The following is a 26,125-nucleotide window of genomic DNA, read 5'->3' as shown; positions in this document are numbered from 1 at the left end:
TGCAGCATCTCCGGAATCTTGTGAGTTACATTCAGATGCTTGGCAACTGATTCATATTTATGATGGTCACAGTGTCCCAGGGTCATTGAAGTGACCAAAACCTGCTGCAACCACCCAGCAGACGGGGGGAATAAAAACCAAACACCCCCCACCCCACCCCCGCTGCCAATCGACAGAAATGCTCACAACAATGAAAACCTTGGACAGGAGGAAGAGCACCGCCGGGCGGGCAGGCAGGTGTCTTGCTCGGCTGTGGCTTGGGCACTTTTTTCAGTGCCATTGTAACTTCGGACAGTCACTAAGCGAACTGTTGTAAGTTGAGGACTACCTGTACTTTATCACTTTTTTCCTTTTGGGGGGGGTCATCAAGTTTTTGACACCTTGCTAGGCGACTGGTGGTACTCGGATGTTGCCATATCCTAAAAGTAGTACAATGGGTGAAAAGGTTGAAAAGCCCTGAAGTAGAAGACAAAATTTGAAAACAAAATAGTAATATAATTTCTAGAAAAGAGATGAAACTGCTTGATTTGTAAAGGCTTTATAAAAATAATAATCCGATCATAACAGAATTTTGTGTCTGTCTTTGGTGCCATATCATAAACATGCTCATTACACAAAGGGTTGGATGTTATCAAGACATGAAGAGGAACATCTTTTTTGCAGGTGTATTAAGCATCATGCACACATACAGCTTTTACGTTTAATTTGAAAATTACTGTTCTACTATATTGTAACTAAAATCCTTCTGCAGTATTTTGAGAAGTTCTGTGGGTTGCCAATAAGATGGCTGACGACTCCAGTCACCAATAAGTAAAAGAGAAAACAATTCAAATAGATACCATTAATTAAATTTGTCTCTATGTTGAATTGCTTCTATATGTAGTTCTTCCATCATTTTCACCTTAATGCCTATGTGGAATGATGTTCTTCCCAGTATCTAAAGGTGTGCCTTCCATATCTCATCAAGTGGCATTGAAACTTGTCAAAATATTACAGCCACATCAAAATGGATTTCTTGGGAATAATACTGAAAAGATTTGCCATTGCCATCTTCTGAATTTGATTTTGGAAAGAATTTTCTTAGGCAAATTAGCTATGCTCATATAGGCAGAGCCCTATCTGCCACCTCCCTGCTGCAGAGATGACTCTTAACTAGCTAACCTTCAATTCACTTAGTTTGATGTTGTACTACCTCTAGTTGATTTTTATGATTTCAGATAATATTTTAACATTTGCATGTACTTATATTTCTTTTGAGAAAAGAATTGTGCAGAAAAAGAATCTTGACTAAAATAATATTGTAACTCCTCTATTATGTTTCACGGTGAAAAGCTTGTCAATAAACCATGTTCATCAATTAAAATGATAGTAATCCACACCTTCCTTCAAATTCAATAGGCTCAAATTTTCCTCAAACTGTCCATCTGTGAGATCCTGCAGAAATGAAAATAAAGATCACAATCAAAATGTTTCATCAAGATACATCATATATCTGAGGACTTCTGCAATCACAATACAGAAATAAGCCAAGTTTAGACTTTGTAACTGAATAAAAAGTTATTCTACAGCAGAAATTCCTAAATATCATAATACAGTGTTTTATTTATGCAGCTGCAGCAAACGAAATATTTGCTCGCTTATCCTTCTCTAATTCTTTCTCAGTCCGATTTTTTTTTTTTTTGCTTGTGTTGTACTGGACTACATAGATAATTGGGTTGGTTAAAACCTAAAGGCTGCATTTTACTAGCTTTGCTAGTTTTAAGCTTGATTAGGATTTGTTTTGGTATCTTAAAATGATATGCAAATCCAACCTCGGACACCAGAGATCCCCTCTTTCTCTTTTTACCTAAGAACTACTAATGGATAAATATGTATTTCTAACAATCAATTCTAGAGATAATGACTTATTCATACATTACATGTAATAGTGGAAGCTGACTGTGGCCTTACCCTTTACCATATAGGTTCATGTGCATGTAAGTAGTTGCTCATAAGTAAAGTCTATGTTCTATGACATTTTTTACATTCAACCATAGAAATCAGGTTAGCGCTAGAGCCAAAGTATCATTGTGGAGTCAACACAGGAACACAGATCAACTTTGTTGCTACCGGTAATTCTGATTACCTTATCACAGACAAAAGGAACTCTAGAAGTTGCAGGTTTCTTATTTCTCCTGCCCCTAATATAAAATATTAATGCCAGAGCAAAAGTAATTTTAGCTTTGTTCTGTGATTAGGTTCTCTTTGACAGAAAAGTTAACAAGTTTTTTTTGGGGGGGGGTGTTATTTTATTTATTATTTATTTTGCAAACTTAGACTCATTGTGCAAGCATGACCAAAAACAGGTGAGAACTTAGAATCTCCTATGGTCTATATTCTTCTTTCCATTTTCCTGGATGACTCGGGAGGCTCCCATTTGTGCAGAACAGTCATCTAGCATTGCTAATGCTTTTAGCTTCTGCCAGCCCTTAGGGAACACATAGTACATTCAAGGAGCATCATAATTTGAACAATAAAGAAAGCAGCAGGTAGACTGAAGATTATAAGACCCTTAATTTTTAGCGAAGAAGAACTCTACAGAAAACCTGATGTCCCTCACGTTTGGTGGAATTGTAAAAAGGTAAAGGTTTTTTGGATTATGATTTGGTGGAACAGTCAAAAGATTTTTAAAAGGAAGATAAAGTTTACTCCTCAATTATTCTTATTGGGTATTTTTGTGGATTTAGATGATAAAGAAACTGTTTTAATGTTGAATTTATTAACTGCAGCAAGGTTACTAGTAGGTTCATATTGGAAGAAAGATTCGTTGCCTACTTTAGAAGAGTGGATATTTAAAGTTTCTAATTTTGCAGAAATGGCAAAAATTTCTGCTTTTTTAAAGGATCATACACAAGAAAGATATATTATTGTATGGAGAAGATGGATAGATTATATTCAAAACAAGTATGGGACTATAAAGTTTCATTTATTTTGTGAGTAAATTTTATAGAAAATATTGTATAAGAGATTTGTTTATGATGATAAACAAATAAGGGGAGTTAAGGGCTAAGTATGTTTTTTTTCCTTTCCTTTTCTTTTTTCTTTTTTCTCTCTTTATTGTATATTGTTAATTTTGTTATTAATAATCTTGTACTCTGCTCTGGGAAGTGAGGGGGGGTTTGAGGGTGGGTGGGTGGGTGAGTGGGTGGGTAAATAGGTAGAATAGAATAATATAGATATGGTAATTTATGAGAGAGGTGCTGCTTGGGCATTTCCCCTACGCTGTATTCCTGCATTTGAGAGGGATGAGAGGGGAGGAAGGTGAAGGGAGGAAATAGGATGGTAAGAGGAGAAGGGGAAGGGAAGAGAGTAGTGAGGGGAGGAAAGAGGAGGGAAGTAGGGAAGGTATTAGAGAGGGTGGATGCAGCTTGGGGGGAATGAGCAAGCGGCACCTATGGTTATGGTTACGATTATGAATTTATTTTATTTTGTAAAGTGAATTTTGTTGTATAATTATGTTGGATAAATGGAAAATAAAAAACTTTTTATTAAAAAAAAACCTGATGGCCATGACAGTGATTAATTGCAGTCAAATGCTTCAAATAGCTGTAACAGCCTGGCTCAGACAGGCTGTCAGAACCCCATTTGTTACCTGCTGCTGTAGGAGATACACTTGCCATACCTCCTCTGATTTAAGACAACTGTTAAATCTTAGTCTAAACACACGAGAATTTAGCCTTCAGATTGCATCTTCCAAGGAGGCCTGTTGTTGTTTTTTCAGAGAATTCTTTTTCTATTAAAAGTTAGATAACATGTACATCCAGTCTGGCATATGTATACAAAGCCACTCACCAAACTGCCACCCATGGTCAGATAGGAACCACTAGGTATTTTAGGATTCGGAGATAAATGGCTCATAGAGGGAAATGCCAAGAAGGATTTTATTGAATCAATATGAAGAGAGTTTTAGAGAAATAAAAATATACCAGTCTACATCCCTTCACCTTGCTATGAACCCCAAAAATAACATATGGGCTTCTGAACTCTCTTAGGATTTTGGGTCTCTACAGAAAGCCGAACTGTCTGGAGGCTTTTGCCAATTTTTTATACTTAAGAGTTAGGGAATATAAATAATCACACCTGAACGGAGTTTGGTACATTACCTTATGACATGGTCATAATTTCAGAAAGGGGACCCTCTGCCAAAGATACTTTTAGCAAAGAAAGAGCTCCTAGCAGAGAGCAGCTGGAGAAAATCTAATGACAGCTGTGGTCAATAACCAGGCAGCTCAATTAACTGAGTCTGTCAAAAACAAAGCACTGTGCCGATAGAAGCAAATATTTGTATTTCAGGGTTGGAAAAGAAGGGTCCTCTGAGCTTGGTTGTTTTCTTGCAGATGTTTCATTACCCAAATAGGTAACATCATCAGTTAGGCAGTGAAACATCTGCAAGAAAACAACCAAGTACTAGCATCGAGAATACAAGACATTCTTTCTGATGCTCTTTGGTCAGTAACTGGGAAACCAAGTAAGCAATCCTTTGGTTAGAATATTTTTGGGAAATGCTGTTCTAGTATGCAGCCACGGCTCCCCCTCCCCTTAGCAAATGTTAGGTAGGGAACTTACAGTATGCTGCTCTTCTTATCGTGTTACTAGTAGAAGCACAAAGAAAATAAGCAAGGGTAACACAATGATGCAATCTTCAAAGCTTACTAAACTCTTTCCACTCAGATATTTCTTATATGGGCACTAGAGAAAAGAGGTCCACTCCCACTATCTTCTTGTTATAATCTTCTATGACTTCATTCCAATACTCAATTCAATACACTTGAAAGAAGCTGTGCTTGACAGGGTAGCATGGAGAGCTCTTGCCTCTGAAGTTGCCAAGAGTCGGACATGACTGAATGGTTAAAAGAACAATTAAAGCGTTCAGGGGACAGCCTTTAGAAATTGTCAGCTGAAGTTTAAAATAAAACAAAGCATAGTCTGTACTAACTCAAAACTGATCAGACTTGAGAGTTGTTTTTTTAATGTATTAACAACCTTAATATTTGGGAGCATTTACAAAACAATTCCCTCAGTTTCTCACAGCTAAACATGGCCTTGGCTCTTCATCCTCACTAAGAAACAAATAATGTTTATTAAAGGGGGAGATGTTCAAGGGGAGAAGGTGCTAATAGCTTCAAAGGAGAGCCTGCTGACCACTTAATGTCTTAGATGACTTACGTGTCTTCTGATTTCCTTCCAACCCACTGAGTATAAGACTGACTTATACAGCGAAGTCTGAGACTTCGATTCAGGAGGGTGTTTGGTTGAACACAGACTTTGTTTAGAGAAATGGTCTAGTAAGTAGGACAGGGAAGAATAAACCATCAGAACAGAATTTATGTGTGAGAAATAAAAGGAATAGATGAGAATTTGACCCTGGAAATGAAGCACATAGGTGGCAAGCTAAAACCCTTAACTTGCTTGAGGTATTACCAACCACTAGTAACAACCAACTGATATTTTGCTATTTAGCAATATATGAGAAACGCTGACCTCCTTGAAGAAAAAGCCTGAAAGCCCTGTTATAACACTTTGTTTTTAATCACAGGAACTGCATTTTTTTTCAAGCAGCTTAGCCAGCATAATAGCAGTGACAGCTTAACATATTAGTCTGATGGGTTTTGCATAATGAATGGCTTCTTCATTGAAAGAAACCTTTCAACAAGCAGTTGGACTATTAACTCTGGTTAAAGGTGATCCTCCAGTTTACTGTATGAAGAGGAACCTTGTGTCTACTTGCCTCTCTTTTGCCATATAAGGTTATGATAACATATCTCTCACATCTATACTTCATCAGCAAGTAAATGAGGTGACATCATTCTCAACTTCAGCATTTATTTTGAGCTTTTAATTTCAGAGCACAAGTAATTCATGTTTGCAGCAGCATTAGTCTCAAAGCATACATCATTCAGATTAGTGAGAACAAAGACCCTATTGCTTTTGTGTATGAACAACAAAGCAAATGTAACATGTAGTATTTATGCAGGTTTTTCCAAATATTCAAGACACATCATCTGTACCCTCTCGGTAATCTCATAGCACTTCCCATGGAAAGCCATTATTATTCTATTAGAGACGGTGAGCTAAAGCTAAGAGAGAAATTATAATTGCACTAAAGCTTGAATTAGGGATTTCTCATTCTTGCTAGCAAAGCTTGTAACTGTGAAGGAAGAGAGGAAACGATACTGTAAAAACAGGCAGAGAGAAAGTTAGGAAACCAAAATGACCTCTGAAACTGGAAGACTTTGGGGTAAAAATGTATGTCATCTATCAGTTCATTTGTTAATGCAAATATTTTAAAACACAGTTAACCTCCAGTGACCTCTTTCAAAGAAAACTGAATCCAGGTTAAGTTCTGGAATCTCTAATCTAACTGCAAAAACCTGCAGTATGAATAGCAATCGATAAAATATGTTCAGCTGCATGGGCAAAGAACTGAATACAATGGTTGGTCAGGAAGTGTATATTTCTCTTCCTAAATATAAGCAAATACAAAGGATATTAAAACTCAGTGGTTGGGCCGAGTTTACATCAGATTAAGAACTGTCAACTGCAAATGATTTCTTTTCTTCTCAAGGCTTTGCAGAAACCTAAACAATGAAATGTGGACAGCAACATTCTTTGCTTGGCTAGCTGATACCTTTTTCCGCATGTGCTGTATGTTTTTATTGAAATACCCCGTAAGGAACACATTGAGCAGTTATTTTGTCTTAGCAGTGGAACTTTTAAGAGAATGCCAAAACAAGCTAACTTGCAGGATGGAAGGTGTGCTGCACAGTTGGGGACTGGTCTGCCCAAAGGTTTAAAGTGTTTCCAAAGCAAATAGCCAAGCCTTCCAATGGTATTAGCTAAAGAAAGCCCATCTCCTGCTTCCGGGCACATCTCCTAGGATAGGTCAATGATTCCTGAAAGGGGTGATGGATTTTGCAAAGTAGCCAAAGCACAAGGCAGTTTTATGCTCTAATTGAAGCCTCACTCCAATTTTAGATTTTACAATTTAGTGAGCTGTTCTTGCAATCTGGCTTGACTTTAGGTCATCCAAGATGGTATTGTCTCCTTCAGACTGTCACTGTGAGCCTGCATTTTCATAAGGGTGATTGTTCTATCGCAATGAGAGACTGCATATGCTTAGCATAAACGTAAACAGAAGCTCACACACCCACAAAACTATATTTAACAGCCTCAATAAAACAAGTTAAATTAAAATTGAACTTGCTCTTGGGATTTGCAAATGAAGGTACATAGTCTCAGGAGAGCTGTTATAAGAGTACATTTGAGAGGATGCTTCAGTAGCTATGAGAGTAACAGATTTCTTGCAGACACTCCATGAAATGAAATGGAAAGTAACTATTAATTGATCTTTCCTTCTTAGTTACCTTTGTGTTGGGCATAGCCTTGCATCAGGTTGTAGATTGCTCTGTCCTTTACCTTTATTTTCTCCCTCATTAAATGCTTTCTTTTCCCTGCAAAGATTTTACCTTTTTCTTCTTGGGGATTATTTGGGGACGTAGCATTATTTCCACTGGTAGCTTGTTTTCTCCTGATGTTATGGGACTGGCAAAATGGCTAGTGGGAAAGGGAGGGGATTGCTTGAAGGTGCTCACTAGTATCAACAAGTGGCCAAAACGAATGACAGGTGAGCACCCTTCAAAGAACTGGGACTTAGAACAACACAACTTTCATGCCTTCACTTATTTTCCACCTCCTTCCACTTTTACTGCTGTCTATGTAATTGGCAGAGGAGGAGGGGCTGGTGACATAATGATGACTTGCCCTTGTGCAAAGATACCTGGGACACCAGGCAGTTCCTAGAGAAAGTAATCAAGGACTCTGTTCCTAAAATAGTGACTTTTGACTCAATTAACATGATCATATTGTAGAATGATTGACGAGCTTAAATGTGTTGTGGGAATGAAGTCTTAACGTTAGTAGTAGTTACAATATCTTAGATTTTACAGTTTTGGACAAAATAATTCACTTTACAGATGATAAATGGCACACTGAAATGGGGAATGAGAAAAAGATCAAGCCCTGAAGGGTCCAAAGAGTCAACATGTCTGATTAAAGAATGATTACAACAGCACCCTCCGTTTCCAATCCTCTGAGGTTTTCCAAAAGTTTGATGGTATCAAATGTTATTTAAAAATCTAATTGTACCAGGAGGGGTGCACCACTTCAAGTCCTGCTACAATTTGGAAAGGAACCTTCACTAGTACCGGTACCTGTTTAGCCATTCACTTTTTGATCACTGAAGAAAAAAAGGAGATTGCACAATATCCCATATTACTTTTTCTCTTACATTTCATTGAACATTAAACCTGCCTTCCTATAATTTAAATTGACATGTTCTCACCTGAACCTCAAGGAATTCAGTGAGCAATTCTTTCCTTGCCTCCGCTGTCAGTTTTAAATACATGGAAATTAATTTCTTATTTATTTTTAATTATTAGAAGTTTGTTATTGATTCCTTTCATTTGCTAGTTCTAAACTTATTTTGCTTTTATTAGAAAACTTTCTTAAATCATATACTAAAATTCCTTATAAGATGTAGCAATAAATAAATAAATGCAAACCTAAAATGACCATTAAGGCGATACCATATAAATGAAAGATTATTTTAAAACTATTATTAATGATGAAACCACAGGAATCTGAAGAGAAGAAAGCAATTTCATAAATGCAGAGCTATCACTGAGAATGTCTTATTTTTGGCATTCATTAATATAATAACTAGATAGAGAACAAATATTGATGCTAAAATATAGGAAGGCTAATATAAAGGCATGGATTCCCCAATAGTCAGAGGACTTTTTATGGCTAAGGAAAATACAAGCATTCTAAATTGTCTTATGCTATTTTTCATCAAGTTTTGAATTTCTCCAATTATTGATATGTTTCTTGAATTGTGCTTCTGAGACAGGACATTAAAGTAGAGCAAAATCAGAACTCACATGTACTGTTCAAGGTTATGCAACTGTTCTGCAATTCTTGTTTAGAATGGTGTACTATAACATGATGTACAATAGCAACATCATTTGTTTTGAACATCATCTTATTTCTCACTTTATAATACTGCCGACAAAGTATTTCCTTCTTCACCCACTTTTCTGCAGCCTAATTACTGTTATTCATCTGTTGGGTTTAATACAGTTCATCTTCCTTCAATTCCTTAATATGCTTAGCATAGACTACAAGACAAATGGGATGCATATATTTGAAGGACATTATATATACCATAGCACAGTAGATTTATTTTTCATCTCCTTCTTTTGTGCCCTTTGAAGAAACAAATATTCAAAAGGCTCCTTTGGAATTTGGGAGGTATCCTTCGTTTGTATATCATCATATCAAACATTATGGCCACGGAGCGATTTTGCATCCCTCCCTGCAGTTCAATCTGAGTCTGGAGGCCTTTTCCAAGCCTGCAAAGCCTGGATCCATGGCTGCAGAGCGATTTTGCAGCCCCCCTGTGGCTTGATCCAGGCTCCGGAAGCCTTTTCCAAGCCACAGGGAATTGGGCCACAGGGGGCTGCAAAATCGCTCCATGGCCATAGATCTGGGCTCCGGAGGTCTTCTCCAGGCCTCTGGAGCCTGGATCAGGCTGCTGGGGGCCTGCAAAATCACTCCATGGCCATAGATCCAGGCGGCAGAGGTCTTTTCCAGGCCTCTGGAGCCTGGATCAGGCCACGGGGGGCTGTGGACGCGTCCCCTGGCCTCAGATCGGAGCGGCAGCAGGAATTGCGGCAGATAGGAGACAGACCTTTTCCAGGTGAGTGATCTCCACCTCGGAAGCTCCCTAAAGTGGTTTCTTCTCCCCCACCCCGGCTTCGTAAAGGGCTTTTGACTGGAGCTGGAGCTATGCTTGAGTTCCGACACCTTTTTTTTTTTTTTTTTTTACAAAAAAAGCACTGCATATAATTATTAAAATGAATAAACGTTTGCTAACATTTGGAAAGTTGGAAGAATAGGTTAAAAGACTATTATAACAGAGGCTAAGAATTTTAGTTATAATATAGAGATGGATCTATAGAAAAATATGTGGTTAAAAGGGTTGAAATTTACATTATGTTATGATATTAAAGAGATTGAATAAATTAATAGATCTTGCTCAGATGAATAAACATTTCCATTGCAAAAAGACAATATCTACATTTATTGGTGACCAGAAACCCCTTATGCACCTTTTGAATAAAAAAAATGAGCTTGTGATTTATGGCTTTGATGATTAGAATGAATAGATTACAGAAAATATAATTTTACTTATAACTGCTGTGAATAATATCAGGAGCCACTTCTTTGTATCTTTTTTATTCTTTCCTATTTTTCTTTTACTTTTTTATTTTCTTGCACATATAGATTTCTCTTTCATTTCTTTTTCTGTTTGCATTCCTCATTATATATTAGCCTGCATTCATTTATCTTTCTTTTTATGTTTTATCTGTCCGTCCATCCATCTATCTATCTAATCTTTCTTTCTCTTTCTCTGGAAGATCTCATTGGAAAAGTCATTTTGATACTATCTGTTCTCTCTCCATTTCCAGAGTTGATAAAATTATGCTTGCCAACATCAGTTGAAAAATATATTCATCAGTTACAGATACAGATACAGTCAACTCTCCATTTATTTATTTCTGTGGCCATCCATCTCAACCAATGACTCTGATTGTTTAGTGCTGAGGCGCATTCCTTGGCTGGCCAGACTTTGTACTGATTTTGCCTGTTAATGAAACAAACCCTATCTTTCAGTTCTAAACAGAAGAATAGCTTAGGTAAAGCAAAAAAGAGTAATGACTCTGACATACACCCAATGAAGTAACAGAAGTATTTCTAGTTAAATAAACAACTGAAGAGAAAATTAAGATACCACATGCTTGAGCAAAGAGACTGCATAATCATATCCAATTTTGATTCAACAAAAAGAAACCACACAGGTTACATCACACTTAGTTCATGCTTATTCTGACTTGGATGTCTTCTTTTGTAGCATCTTTAATATATGTAGAAATTTGACACATCTCTTTACAAGATAACAAATTTATTAAAATAAGCTTGATGTTCTGGGTTTACTTTTAATAAAGTAAAGAGCAAGAGCTAGGAAGGAAGGAAAGTAAATCTGGAAACAAACTTGGTTAAAGTGAGACCAGATACCTTGAAAATACCTTAAAAATATATAATGAATGATTCAGAATTCTTAATATGCAACAATAGATGCAGTTTTATATAAATAATCACACAATTATAAACATTAAAACTGTGTATTTTGACTTCCACGAGCACAACGATTCTAACCTAAGGCTGAGGGTGGATCAAATCACCAAGAAGAGCTGTGTAAGTGAGGTCATCTCGAAATAAGCCCAGATTTTATTCCTTTCTTCAAAAACTTGTTCTAATCTTGACTGAGAAAAGGCATGATATCAATAGTCATTTAAAATATACTTTAGTGCAAATGGCAAAAATTGTGGATTTCACATACTGGACTCAAAATTATACTCACCAATTTCACACAAATAATTAAAGGTGGGGAAGCTTCTTTGAAATGAAGAATTGGAATTCTGGGTTTGGAAGTTTCCTGAACAGAGATCAGTACATTTCTTGGTCAGTTTTGATACACTACAGCTGTCCCTTTGAGCTTATTACAATGAAAAGCCTAGTTTCTGAAAGGTTCTGTGGTTGCCAGTTTTCCTTTATACTGCTTCCTTGTTAGCATGTGGTTAACCAAATCTCCTTTTCCCCCCTCATGGCTTATGTATCATTATCCTGTTGCAAAATACCTAGTTTTGGACATTCCATTGTGGGATGTGTACTTGCAAAAATACTGAACTTGATCAATGCATGATCTGGACTCAGAAGGTAATCCTTTTCCCTGTTTTGTCTCTAGAAAAGACAATGGAAAGAAAAAGATCCTTCTCTTCCTGTGAGATTGTCTCCTAACTGCCTTCCTTCACAATACCTCTTCCTTTCTTTCCACTCTACATTATTTCTCAAATTCAATGACAACCGAATTGCCTTTAATGTTGCTTTGGCCTCTGAATAAGATCATAAAGTCCTAGAGTCCTCCTGAAGCAGAGTTCAGACTTTAGTCTCACGAGCAGCACTTTTTAATTGATTATTTTTTTTAGCACTGTAGAAGAATATCGAATTTACAATACCTAATTCCATTCTATTCTATTGTACACTGTTTTATTCCATCACACAGAAACTTTTTTGGGGGGGGGGGGGGAGAAGAGAAATAGTAGGTGATGTTTTATTTGGAAACTTAAGTTTTATTTTTCATTTGTTCTGAAGACTCCTTTCTTTTCTGCTTTATTTACCTATGTTTAAGATGATAGTAGATTATAAGGAGAATAAAGAGTGCCAGCTAGTGGCCAAAACCCTTCTATGGTCAATTAAATGATGCTATACCAAAATCACAGGTTTTTTTGTGAACCCATGCAGTAAATTGCATTAAGCCAATTGTTAACTTCAAACTAATGTTATATTATAAATATGAACCATTCATAAAATATAAGACATTAAAAATAAACATGTTTTATAAAATGGAGTGTAGACATCTGGAAATTTTCTGAATCTACCTCACTTCTGGAGTTCTTAGGGATGAGAATTACTATTCAATCAAAAACAAGCTTCTATTTTATTCTGAATTTCTCTATTTCCTGATTTAGGTCCCGATTATACAAATACATTATAAATACATAAAGGGATTCCACACAGCATTTTGCATATTTAATTTCAATTTATACAACAGTTGTGTTTCTGAATGAAATATGTTTTCCATAAAGAGTATGTAATTCCTAATACAACCTCAATTTCAATTTATTAAAAGTTTTGCAGCTTTGTGTGCACTGTAGTCACATAATGCTAAAAAACCAATTCACAAATAATAATAGCTAAACCAAGAATATTACCAACCTTAGATTCTTCATAAATGTAAAATGCTTTAGTGATTTTATTTTTATCCACATCACAAAATGCAGTCACCTAAAGGAGAGAGGTAAACAAAAAGAAATGGTCTGTTGCTCTATTGTTAAGATCAAAAAGAACCTGTTGCTATATAGACTGTGTGCTATATAAAAATGCAATTTAGCAAGTGGGCCATTTAATGCAGAGTTCTGCTTTTCTTATTTTATTTGTTCAATTTATATAGCCGCTCTTCTCACATAGTGTATGTCTGTGTGGGCTGGCTCTTAGAGCTAAAAATAACAAATATAAATAAGTAACCAAAATTATAATAACAAAAAGCTATTAAAACAATTATTGAAGAAACTGATTAATAGTTCAGATACCATTATAGCAATAACAAGCAATCTCAGATACACTCTATAATTTGTTTATTTTTGTAATATTATTATTTACATTTTAAAGAAAAAAATAAAAAGGAGAAGTGGTACGCATCCAAAAATAGGAAACAATTGTGTGCCTAATTGTTTATGCAATCAGAAGAGGTCTGGTTTTCTAGGAGGGCCTTATGAACTACTTACTTTAGAATATCACTATTAAGCTCATTTTTAGAATATCATAATTAACAATTTTTTAAACTTATCCCCAGCAACAGGCTCTTCTGCCTACATTTGTATGACTTAGCTAAAATACCTCACAAAACAAAGTCTTAAATATGTGCAAGATGCCCATAAATGATTCCTTTTAATTAGAGATACTAATAAGGAAAATACAAATTATCATATATTTATCCTTTAAAAATAAAGGGTCTTTGCATTGAATACTGCAATTTTTGCCATACTAGGAGTACAGTCTCCTTACACTCATTACATCAGGAGTCTCCAACCCCTGGTCCATGGACCAGTACTGGGGCGCAGCATACCAGCAACCAGTCCGCACAAACAAACAAAGCCCCATCCGTGGGATGTAGGCAGCACACAAAACCATGTACCCTCCAGTCTGCAGAAAAACCTCTGGTGCCCAAAAGATTGGGGACCTTTGCATTACATGTCCTTCTAAATCAGTATTTAGTAGCACCTTCTTGATTATGTTTCCCAGCAGCAAAATGTTTTAGATTGCAGGTCTCCTGAATCACGGAAGACTTTCTTCTGGAACTACAAGGCCATCATCTATCAATCTATCAATAACCAGAAATGTTATATGAATTTGACTACATGCACAAATTTCCAAGGTCAAAGGAGAATTTCTTCAATAAAGAACTTTAGACAGTCCCCACTGCATAGGGACATTGAGCATAAATTTATAGCCAGTCTTGTGTTAGTGAATTGAATAACATAGCAAGAAATAAGGAGTAGAAAGAATGAAAGAAAAGTACTAATTTCTGCACATACGCAGCCTATATCATTGAGATCTACAAGCCAAAAAGAATCCAAAATCACAGGACAAATAATTATAATGATGCAAGTGTAACACAGCAAGTCACTATTCTCTGTTCTGCCTCAATGCAATTGACTTTGAAGATGTACTTCAAGTGGGTCTTGCACACAGGCAGCCATATACTAAAATTTCTCAGGACAATAAACACAAAAAAGAGAATCCAAACTACAAAGGAAGAGATTCTTTCTTTTGCTTTATCATAGAAAAGCAAGAAAGAATCACATTTTTTAAAAAATGTTATTTTTAAGGCTAAGATATTTGAAATTTGGAAATATAATATTACGACTGAGGAAAGAAGACTAGATTTTTCCCCATTGTGTCAGCAATATATTAAGGAATGTGATGGTGCTTTGTTTTGCAAGGGCAATGTCCTGAATTTCCACATCTTTATATATATCACTCCTTCCCCTTTTCAAATTAAGTACAATAAAATATGGCACATACAGTACATGAGGTTGTTTGCATAAGTGTATGTATTTAAACATGTAAAATATAGGTGAATGGTGATAGAATAGCAGCTTTCCTATCTATTTTATGCTATTTGAGCTTATATTTATTATTTCTTTAAACTCAAAACTTTTATCTATTTAGCTGCATAAAATTGCAACTTTTATTTGCATAAAATTTCCTGGACAGAAAACTATACAAAGTCGCACATTTTCACATGTGATTGTGGTGGCACCATTTGTTCAACTGAAGGATAGAATTTTTCAGTTTTTTTTCCCTTTTCTCATTAAAATTGCTTTGGCAACTTGAATGGCAGAATGAAGTCATAAAAGTAACTCTAACATTCATGATACTGAAGCTGGATAGACAAGCATAAAGCAGACCTTTAAGCATCCCATAAAAGATTGGTTTTCTACAGCTGCAAGCTCAAAATGAATTGGATGCTTTTTTTTAACAAAAAAGGTCTGTTCAGCTTCAGTCTTGCAGAAATGCTACAACCATGCTCTGTCAATCCTTTAAATTTGAAAAAGATACAGTTAGGAACCCAGTTTCTTAAAACTATTCAGAATGGTAACCATAACAGAATGGCTGTTGTTACAATAGGGTGGTCCTTGAAATGTTACCAATTTTCTAAAAAAAATAATTAGATTCCTAAATCTTGTCCTAACTCTAATACATTTGAGAAGAAAACATGTAATTCAATGAGTCTACAATTGTTGTTTTCCAAAGTATCAAAAACAATAGCACATAACCCTCTTGCATATATGATGGATTTTATCAGACAAATCTTTTCAATTGGCTCCATTCTGTACATACGTACAAGTTCACATGCAATGTGGGAGATATTCTGGAATCCTGTGGGAAAACTCGTGCAAATGTGGATAAATCTGAGAAAAGAGGTCTTTTTCTCAGGTATCCGGCAATAGGGTCTGGTTACTTACTCAGAACTATGGGAGAAACTTATGCAAAATACCTATTGGAGAATCAGAATAAGACCAACTGAAGGCAGGAAATTTGTAAAAGGAAGGGAAAGGAAGGGAAGAGAAGAGAGGAAAGAAAGAAAGAAGGAAGGAAGGAAGGAAGGAAGGAAGGAAGGAAGGAAGGAAGGAAGGAAGGAAGGAAGGAAGGAAGGAAGGAAGGAAGGAGAGTGAAAGATATTATGAAATTACAAATGCAAATACAAAAATGCTTGTTCAGCAAATACATATGCATAATACTCATTTATACTTTACAAAAACAAATCCCTTTAAACCTAAACTTCTTGGATTTACATTTCAGAGCATTACAGGGAGGAGTCATTTAGGACATCAAAACCAACATCCTACTAAAGATAGCAATCTGAATTAAAGCATCCCTCATAGATAGCTGAAGAGCTATCCCTGAAAATATCCAGTGAAGAGAATCCTTCATCTCCCAAGATAACTGATTCATCTTGCTGTTTGGAAGCTTTCTTAGTATTTCCCTTTTGTTTTGAACAAAACAGGACAGTGTAAAGATTTTTTTGGTTTGGAAGCTACTTGGTGGAACCTGCAATTAAATTTTCTTTTTTCTTTTTTATCCAAATCACACTTGATTTATATTAAGTTGGTGACTTACAACCACAACTCCCAAGATTCTTTCCATGCATGATACTGCCAAACCAGGTAACAAATTACTAAAATTAGCAAGTAACTATTGCTGGTGAAACCAGATGATAGCCAGTTAGTTAATAGATCAGGCCTATTAGTTTATGGAAACAATTCCAAACAAACCAAACATATGTGAGAAATGAGTTCTGGCTGCAAGAACACTGTTGCTATAAGCACCATTTCTCCATACTTCCAGAGGATACATGTTTTACTGTTCTCCAGATGTTTGGCTCTCCAAAACTCATAATCCATTGCCATTGGCCATCCTAGTTAGGATTAAGGCAAGATGAAATCAAATCAATTGGAAGGCATCTAGTTGCTTACTCTTCCCTAGTCAACAGAAAATAGGCAATTTCCTTTGCCAGTAACATATACTACAGGGGGATACCATAGAATTCTAAAAGCAAAGAAAGAAAGAAAAAAACCTTGTCCCATCTAAATTCGAGTCTCAATTTCAACAGATGAAAGGGAGATAGTAACAAGAGCAAGAATGATAAAATATATTTAGACATTCTAAGGAATAGAAAGTTTGGGGAATAAAGAAAAATAAGTTTACTAGTCTATGCTTCTTAAAGGAAGAGAAATGGTTTTGTGCACCTATTTTGAGAGGAAATTTTAGGCTTAAAGCTATATCATATATACAGTATATCATACAGTTTATACTACTTTGATAAGACCACACTTGGAATACTGCATCCAGTTTTGATCACCGTGATGCAAAAAAGATGTCGAGATTCTAGAAAGAGTTCAGAGAGGAGCAACAAAGAGCAATAAACACTGAGGCTAAATCATATGAATGGCTGCAGGAACTGGGTATGTCTAATTTAATGAAAAGAAGGACTACGGGTGACATGATAGCAGCCTTCCAATATTTAAGGGGCTGTCAGAGAAGAGGAGGTCAACCTATTTTCCAAAGCACCTGAGGGAAGGAGTAAGAAGTAACAGATTGAAATTTATGAAGGAAAGATCCAGTCTAGAACTAAGGAGAAATTCCTGAACAATTAGATCAATTAATCAGTGGAATGACTTGCCTCCAGAAGTTGTGGTTCTCCATCACTGGAGGTCTTTAGGAAGAGATTGGACAGTCATTTGTCCTACATGGTATAGGGTCTCCAGCTTGAGCAAAGGGTTGGACTAGAAGATCTCCAAGGTCCCTTCCAACTCTATTAGTCTGTGTTCTATATTTCTACTAGATCCTGGATTTTTCTAATAATTTAATACTCTGTTGATATTCTAGCTAAAAAGCTACAAGGAAAGCATTCTCTTAATATCAGTCTAGTAAATCAGAGGTCCCCAACCTTTTGGGCACCAGGGACCGGTGCCGTGGAGAAAGGTTTTTCAATGGATCAGAGGGGGTGTGGTTTTGCGTACTGCCTGCATCCCGCGAATGGGGCTTTGCTTGTTTGTATCGTTCGGTTGCTGGCATGCTGCGGACTGGTGCCAGTCCATGGACTGGTGCCGGTCTACAGACTGAGTGTTGGGGACCCCTGTAGTAAATCATGATCAAACACACTCTCTTGAAATCAGCCATAACTGAGAAACGTGAGGGAGGCACAAACATCTTTTCTCAGATTGTTACAAAATAGCACTCTGTACTGACTGGATTAATATTTCCAGTTCTTTTTTCAATTGCCTAGCAAGGCAAAAAAGAAACAACTTTAATTGCAACCTTGATATTCTGGCCCACAATATTGCCAAAGCAAATGTTATGGAAAGGTCAGCTTAGATGACATGATAGCAGTGTTCCAATATCTAAGGCAATGGTGGCAAACCTTTTAGAGACCGAGTGCCAAAACTGCAACCTAAAACCCATTTATTTATCGCTGCGTGCCAGGTGGGTATGGCCGATTGGGTGGGCGTGGCCTCGGTGGTCACAGCCAACTGGGTGGGCGTGGCCATGGTGGGTGTGGCCACCTTGATGGTGTTTGTGGGAAAGGATGGTTGTGGGGGCCGGGCAGGGTTGGGGGAGATCCAGGGGGTCTCTGGCGGGTGGGGCGTTGGACCAGAGGCTCATCCTGTGGGGTGAGGAGAGGAGAGGCAGGGCAGATGTGCCAATTGCCACGGGGCAAGGCAAGGGGCTGGAGCAGCTGCTGCCTGACACCATCAGCCCCCACACACACAGAGGCCAGTGAGCGCATGGGGGCCGCCGGTGTCTGTCAGCCTCCTGCATCATGGCAGCCCTATCGACATGAGTGGACAGCTGGAAAGGAGCCCTCATCTGGTGCGGGTCCTGTCTACAGGGTGGCTCTGACGGGGGCGATGGCTGCTGCTGCTCTGACCGGTCAGCCCTGCAGGAAAGTAGAAGGGGCAGCTGGTGCGCGAATCTGCCGCCTCGGGCTGCTAGTGAGCAGCTGAGGCGGCTCCAGACCCCCGGCTGCCCCTCCACCTCCTTCTGCTTCCCTGTATGGCTGACCGGTCAGAACAGCAGCAGAAGTCACCCCCATGAGATCCGTCGAGTGGATGCCGGGCAAGGGCTTCTTCCCCCCTCATAAATTGGCAAGAAGTAAAACCTCTCTTATTACGGCTTAGTTCACAACCATAATAAAAAAAACCTTTGTTCCCGAGAATTTTTTTCCTAGCAGTCAGGCAGAAGAGCGGAGCCCCGAGGCAAGTGTCCCAGAGCTGTTTCCGCCCGCGTCTTTCTCATTCTCAATTCTCTTGCCCACGTGTTGTCTGCACCCCACCCCCAATTGCTCTACGCTTCGCAGCCCAGGGAATGAGATTCACCCCCCTACCTCAGGGCCCCGCTCTTCTACCTGGTGCTGTCAGCTCCATCATCCGCAGCGGCCAGAACAAGAAGTGGGTCGCAGCAGCCCATTAATCTTTTTGCTGCATCAGCGCCCGGGGGCTTACTATTTCCCCCCCTCCACCCAAAACTCCAGGTCGAGGTACAAACCCAGCTCACGTGCCTTTGCTTAGGAGGAACAATGTATTGCAACTTATTATGGTTGTGAACTAAGCTGTAATAAGAGAGGTTTTACTTTTCGCCAATTTATGGGGGGGGAGGAAGCCCTTACCCGGCCTGGGCGCATCCACTCAATGGATCTCATGGAGGTGGCTTCTGCTGCTGCTCTGACCGGTCAGCCATGCAGGGAAGCAGGAGGAGGTGGAGGGGCAGCCGGGGGTCTGGAGCCACTTCAGCTGCTCACTAGCAGCCCGACGAGGCAGCAGATTTGTGCACCAGCTGCCCCTTCTGCTTCCCTGCAGGGGTGACCAGTCAGAGCAGCAGTAAAAGCCACCCCTGTCAGATCCGTCGAGTGGATGCGCCCAGGCCAGACAAGGCTAACCCAGAGCGATTTCTGCCGGCTAACCCAGAGCGATTTCTGCCTGCGCCGATGGGGCTCTGTGGCCAGTCCACCAAGACAACCAGCATGCTGTGGCTGCTGACAGACACCATTGGCCACCATGCGCTCGCTGGCTTCTGTGTGTGGGGACCGATAGTGTCAGGCAGCAGATCTGGAAGCGAAGCTCTGCCAACCATCCTTGCGCTGGCGGCGGCGGGGGAAGGCAGGATCTGGCATGCGGGCACCTTTTGCCACAGCTGCCGCACATTATCCCGTGTGTGCCTCTGGATGGGGAGGGGAGGGCGTCTGCCACAGCACACCTTCCCCTGCCATTGCCCTCACAAGCATGAGGATGGTCGGCACAGCTTTGCTTCCAGATCTGCGGTCGGCCGGGCTTGGCGATGCAGGGATCACCGCCGCCTCCTCCTCGTGCTTCTCTGTGTGGTTGACCAGTCAAGGGGCTCAGAGCAGCATCCACCGCCCCCGTCAGAGCCACCCTGTAGACAGGACCCACACCAGGTGAGGGCTCCTTTCCGGCCGTCCCGGGGCCATCTCCGCTCAAGCCGATGGGGCTGCACTGCGGAAGGGAGATGGCGGCTCTGATTTCACTCACTCTCCCGCCAGAACTGCTCCTTTTATACGTTTCCTCACCCCGCCCAGCTCTTGCAGCTATTCCCGGACTGCGCATGTGTAGAGAGGGGAAGAGGGAGGAGCCCAGAAATCACATGCGTGCCCACAGGGACGGCTCTGCGTGCCGTCCTGTGGCATGCCACTGATCTAAGGGTTTACCACAAAGAAGAGGGAGTCAAGCTATTCTCCAAAGCACTTGAAGGCAGAACAAGAAGCAACAGATGGAAACTAATCAAGGAGAGAAGCAATCTGGAACTAAGAAGAAATTTCCTGACAGTTAAAACAATAAGTGGAACAACCTGTCTCCAGAAGTTGTGAATGCTCCAACACTGGAAGTTTTTAAGAAGAGACTGGATAACCATTTGTCTGAAATGATATAGGATTTGCTGCCTAAGCAGGGGGTTGGACTAGATAGAAGACCTCCAAGGTCCCTTCCAACTCTGTTATTCTTTTCTGTTCTGTTCTGCCCTACTACATAGATAAATATCCTTAGACATTAGACAGTGCTATGGGAATTAGGTGTTTAGCAGAGTGACAGCATGGGGGAAAAAACTATCTTTGTGTCTAGTTGTTTTGGCATGCAATGTTCTATAGCAGCGTCTTGAGGGGAGAAATTCAAACAATTTATGAAGTTTATGTCCAGGATGTGAGGGGTCTGTAGATATTTTCTCAACCCTCTTTCTGGTTCATGAAACATAAGGTCCTCAATGGAAGACAGGTTGCAATTGTTTTTTTCTATAGTCCTAACTATCCATTGAAGTACTGTTCGGTTGTTGTACCAAACCAGATAGTTATAAAACTGTCCGTATTGTTATAAAATACACAACAACTGATCAGGAATCATTATATCTGCTGAAAATCAGGTTAAGAAAACTGCTTTGATTCATACTGATGGCCACATTCAACTGATCAGGGAAATAATGAACTGCAAAGGAAACCTCAGAGACTGATTGCTGTTTTTCATTTCTGAAGTCTCTTTTCCTTGACTGAAGTCTGAAACCCTACCCTATGGCCCACCACTGTGAAACAATTTCATCACATGATAAACGAAAGCATTCAGGGGATTTTACAAAGCATATTGCCCAACAATTGAAGAAAACGATGACATTTCCATAGCAACAAACAATTTTGTAAGTTGCACTCCAGTGATTAAGATGACTCATCATTTTGGAGTGGGAAAGTCTGTCAGCTGTAAAAGAAATAATCATCTGCATATGTCCGGCAGTCAAGCTTCTTTTATGGACAATAATCTGTTTACTATTGTATTTACAGTTAAAGAAGGTGGTCTTAAACTATTCAACAAGATTCCTAAATCTGCATTTGTATGCAACACTTATGGAGTGTAAGACAAAATGCTAATCAAACTACAGTTTTTATCTTCTAAAAAAAAAGGAGACAATGATCTTTCCTTTGCAAAAACATTATATCTCATCATCTGAACGGTAGCTATTTTGAACCACCTTTGATATATATTAAGGTAGAATAGAAATCTCTCTCTATATATCTATTTCTTAACACATTCCCTTCCATACACCGCCTTGGGACATATCAGTAGCTTTCAAGGGCTATTATTTATAAGTTAACTTCTATAGCATAGAGCTAACACAATAAAGTATGGAATAAATAAAATCTAGTAACAGCCCTTTTTCTCAATTCATAAGTCACTGTTTTTCTCAAAGCAGATGAAGCAATAAGTGAAACAAATGACAAATAATGTATAGTGTTACAGCATTACAGTTTTCCCATGCTCTACAGATGTTCCTTTTAAACTATTTTCTGGACAATATTTGGTTAGTAATAACCAGCCAGCATATTAAGTAATCTAATTTATTATCAGAATAAATTTTGTATTCAAAACTCTGAAATTCTTTTTTGTATGTGTATTTGTATTGTAATATATATCATATATGGGCAAAATGGAACATTTTGAAATAAAAATGAATGATCATACTAAATAGATTGAAAATGGTTCTGAAAATAGGTCAGCAAGAACGAGTGTTTATTGAAGTGATGCCCACTTATAAAATATTTGTTTAAACTTACTTTGTTCTGATTAGCTGGAGATAAACTTCTAAAAAGTTTTCTGCCCTGTTTGCCAGCATTCCAAATGGTGAAGGATGTCCAATTACTAAGAATTCTCTCCTCTAGAAACAAGACTCGGTGTGTCCAGATGGTTTCTCTGAGCATTGTACAAAACAAAGAAAAAAAAAATTCAACATTATTTTGACACAGTGCAGTCCAAAAAAGGCTCAATTAGAAAACATGCATAGGAGGACTTAGAAGGAAATATTCTGCTGTGCAATTAAATGTAGTATGAGTGGATAAGTAACACTCTTAAAAATGTATCTCAAGAAATTTTCAGATCATGCTGTTTTGAATGTAATTTTGCAATAAAAACATACATACATACATACTATGTATGTGTGTGTTGTGTAGTTTATAGGTGTATGTATATTCTTATGTCTATCTGTATATCGCCCAGATAAAATATTTGTATACTGCATTTACTTGCTTTTGCAAGTAAAATAGATGATCAAGTAGTAAGTGGAACAATTTAAACTTTGCCTTCCCAAAATTTGAAAATTAAGGAATTAGGCAGGTTTATTTTTTCACTTGATGTATTTGTCATCATTCTGTTTAGATGAATGCTGAAGACTACTTGCTTGCTACTTGCTATGTTTTTAATTGTATTTCCTTTTTTGTTTGTATTTTATCATACGAAGATACAGTCAGAAGCATAATCAATGAAGTGTTTTACATTTACACCACTTTACAGGATTATCAGTTAAAAAGGTAAATAGATACAGTCCTATTACACCTGTAAAAAACATTGTCACCTGAGTAGCTGAGCAGGCTTCCCCAATGTATCACTTTTTGATATTTGACAAATTGTTTGTAATGTTCAATAAACAAAACAGCATATTTTTTCACATTTGACAATCTTAAATCTCAGTAGCATGATAATATTTATAATCAATATTCTCAGCACTTTTGCATGACAATTAAAATTAGTTTCTCTTTCTTGCTACAAACACTTGAAAGATACACATAGATCTCTTTACCATAAATAAAACACTGACAATGTAAAAGCCAAAAACAACATGCAGGACATTAGAAAGTTCATTAGTGAAGTTATGACCTTGACACTACTGTTAAATTCTAAGTTTAATAGTAAATTCCACAAACCAGATGTCTTTTATTCAAGTGTGTTTTTATTCAAGTATGTTTTTATGTCTGAACTTTCAAAATAAAATTCAATTAGGTCATATATAAATATAACATAAGCAAATGCTTAGACCTATCTGAAATGTTGAATCCATATGGTTTTGGAACTGTAACAAGGAAACATCTGCAAAGGCAGAGAATAGGCCAGGATTATCCATTTTAAGTACCCCCAACAAATTCGGGAGGTGTGTCTTTCTTTTTTTTTTTTTTTCTTTTTGCATTTAGTTCCTTTCAACAAACCTCATAAAATCAGTTTTGTTTGGCTTTCAATAACTTTCTTGTTTTGTGTGCGCTCATTTCACACCATCTTAGAGACCTCCTTATCATAATTACATTTTATTTATTTTCTTAAGTAATCATTCCCGTAATAAATGCAATATTTCAAAATGATATTGTCTAGAGTGACAAACAAAAACAACCACATCAGAATTTACACCAACAGTTTACACCAAATATTCCTTCATTATACCCAACTAAAATTCCAAATCAAAATTAGCAATAATTGCTAATTTGTAGGTATAAAAAAATTACTTCCAATCAAGTTAAAACTTGCATGCCAAAATTTCACGTTGACTCTGATAGTCTCAATATACAACCACAACTGAACCCAAAATTTCTGTTGCTAAGTGAGACAGTTTTTAAATGAATTTTGCCCCATTTTACGACTTTTCTTGCCACAGTTGCTAAGTTAATCAATGCAGTTATTCAGTTAGTAACACAGGTTGTTAAGTGAATCTGACTTCCCCATTGACTTTGCTTGTCAGAAAGTCACAAAAGGGGATCACATGATCCCCCGGGACACTGCAACTGTCAACAATATGAGTCAGTTGCCAAGCATCTGAATTTTGTCATTGTACTTTGAATGGTCACCAAATGAATTGTTGTAAGTCAAAGACTACCTGTATTTAATAGCCCTAGCTTCATTAATACATTTTGTTCAATAAGACTTAATTTTTGAAACCTCAAAAATTAACATTTTGCAGAAGATATTCAACTTTCCTCATTTTTGCAACCTCCCAGCCAGCAGGGCTGTTGATTGTGCTAACCTGGAAACAAGGGGATGTTGTGACCCTAACATCTCCAGAGTGACAGGCTAGTAGAAACTATTTTATCATCTCTAGCTAGTTGATAAACTTTAATCAACAGTTTTTTGAATTGAATTTTTAGTGTAATTCAGTATTTCTTTGGGCATATCTTTATTCCTACTGACTGAAATGGAAGATTAAGCAAAGCTTTTCTGTCCCGTGTCTAAATCTGTCCTATGTCCTACAGTCCTAGGAAGATTTGCCTAGCCTCAATGTGTTGTTTTTCCAAAGTTACTGGACTCAGGCTACGAAGGCCTTAACTGTCACTGAAAGAGACAGTTATGGCTGGTTCTCTACCCAAATTTTCATGCTAGTCACCTTGACCAGTTAGCTGAGATAATTTCTAATTTGTTGTGGGAAAACTCTAAGACTGTAGAGTTGGAGCTGCCTGAACAATTACCTCAGGATTTCACAGTCTCCCTGAAAGCCAGGGATATCTTCCAAATTGTCACTGAGTTAACATATAACTTGTTGAGTTAACATATAACTCAATGACATATAATTAAATGTCTCAGGCTCTGAGAGGAATAATCTAAATAATGGGGTGGAATTACAGTTTGGGGGTTCTTTATGGTTTTGACTCTGAGAATGGGTGCTTTTTCATCACTTAAGTACAAAATAATGTTATTTACTTTCTTTTAAACCTCTGTCTAAAATGCTATATACAGTATAAGCTACTGTATGTTTATCAAGCATACCTGAAATTTATAAACAATGAACTGCATTTTTAATTAGAAGAAAAAATAAGGACTTTTACTTCTTTCCCCCTCTCTTTTTCTACATCTTTTCTCAGTTCCTTACTGACCCATCCCAATCTTTAAGAATGGGAAGGAATCTATTCCCTCCCGGTCCCAGGCCCTTTCCACCAATATTTCTTTGACTGCTTCTGTTGCCTTTTGGTACCACTAGCCTAGCATGCTGGGTTTTTCTGGCTTTTGCTAAGCATTGCTGCATCTGTATCCATTGCTGAGGAGTTTCTGCTGCTGGACTGGTTCTACCCTTTTCACTGATTGGCTTGTATGGCTGTCTCTGGTGTTACCACCTATGTTGCTAGGTTGGCTCTGTTAGCTTGACCACACTAATTCTGCTAACTTGATGGGGTGCATGCTACTTATTGTAGATAAGGTAAGATAAACTTTATTGTCATTTTTTACTGTGGATGCAATGGCACACATCAAAAATAAAATTTAGTTGCCTGCTCTCAAAGTGAACACATACATGACACACACTAAACTTACTATATATACAACATATGTATAGACCCACACCCCTACATATACATAACAAATAAATATTAAACACTGTCCATCTTGAATATGTAACGGAAGGAGGAAGCTTGAGAGTTCTCAAGGTTAATGCTGTATGGAATGAAACTATGGCTGAATCTGGATGTTCTGCTTCAGATACCACAAAGCCTCCTCCCAGAAGGTAACAAGGAAAACAGGTCGTGAAGAGGATGTGTGTA

The 26,125-nt window shown here is 38.0% G+C and overlaps 1 protein-coding gene across 3 annotated transcripts in view; it reads right to left on the bottom strand.

Annotated features, from left to right (window-relative positions):
• B3GNTL1 (UDP-GlcNAc:betaGal beta-1,3-N-acetylglucosaminyltransferase like 1) overlaps window positions 1-26,125 on the bottom strand; it is a 159,134-nt gene that overhangs the window by 2,285 nt on the left and 130,724 nt on the right. Inside the window, exons 10-14 of one of the 3 annotated variants that reach the window (XM_039335836.1) lie at window positions 22,394-22,529; window positions 12,937-13,005; window positions 11,522-11,596; window positions 1,380-1,434; window positions 377-419 (exon numbers count right to left, since the gene is read on the bottom strand). In XM_039335836.1, coding sequence (XP_039191770.1) covers window positions 385-419; window positions 1,380-1,434; window positions 11,522-11,596; window positions 12,937-13,005; window positions 22,394-22,529 — 370 coding nt within the window. In that variant the 3' untranslated portion in view covers window positions 377-384. Of the gene's footprint in view, window positions 1-376; window positions 420-522; window positions 1,435-11,316; window positions 11,424-11,521; window positions 11,597-12,936; window positions 13,006-22,393; window positions 22,530-26,125 lie in introns of those variants that run through there. The other 2 variants (XM_039335835.1, XM_039335837.1) reach the window with 2 other exon arrangements.

Source organism: Crotalus tigris, unplaced genomic scaffold (genome assembly GCF_016545835.1).
Source record: "Crotalus tigris isolate CLP2741 ecotype Arizona unplaced genomic scaffold, ASM1654583v1 scf7180000017662.1067850, whole genome shotgun sequence".
NCBI classification, from domain to species: Eukaryota; Metazoa; Chordata; class Lepidosauria; order Squamata; family Viperidae; genus Crotalus; species Crotalus tigris.
This window is presented reverse-complemented; position numbering and strand designations above follow the sequence as displayed.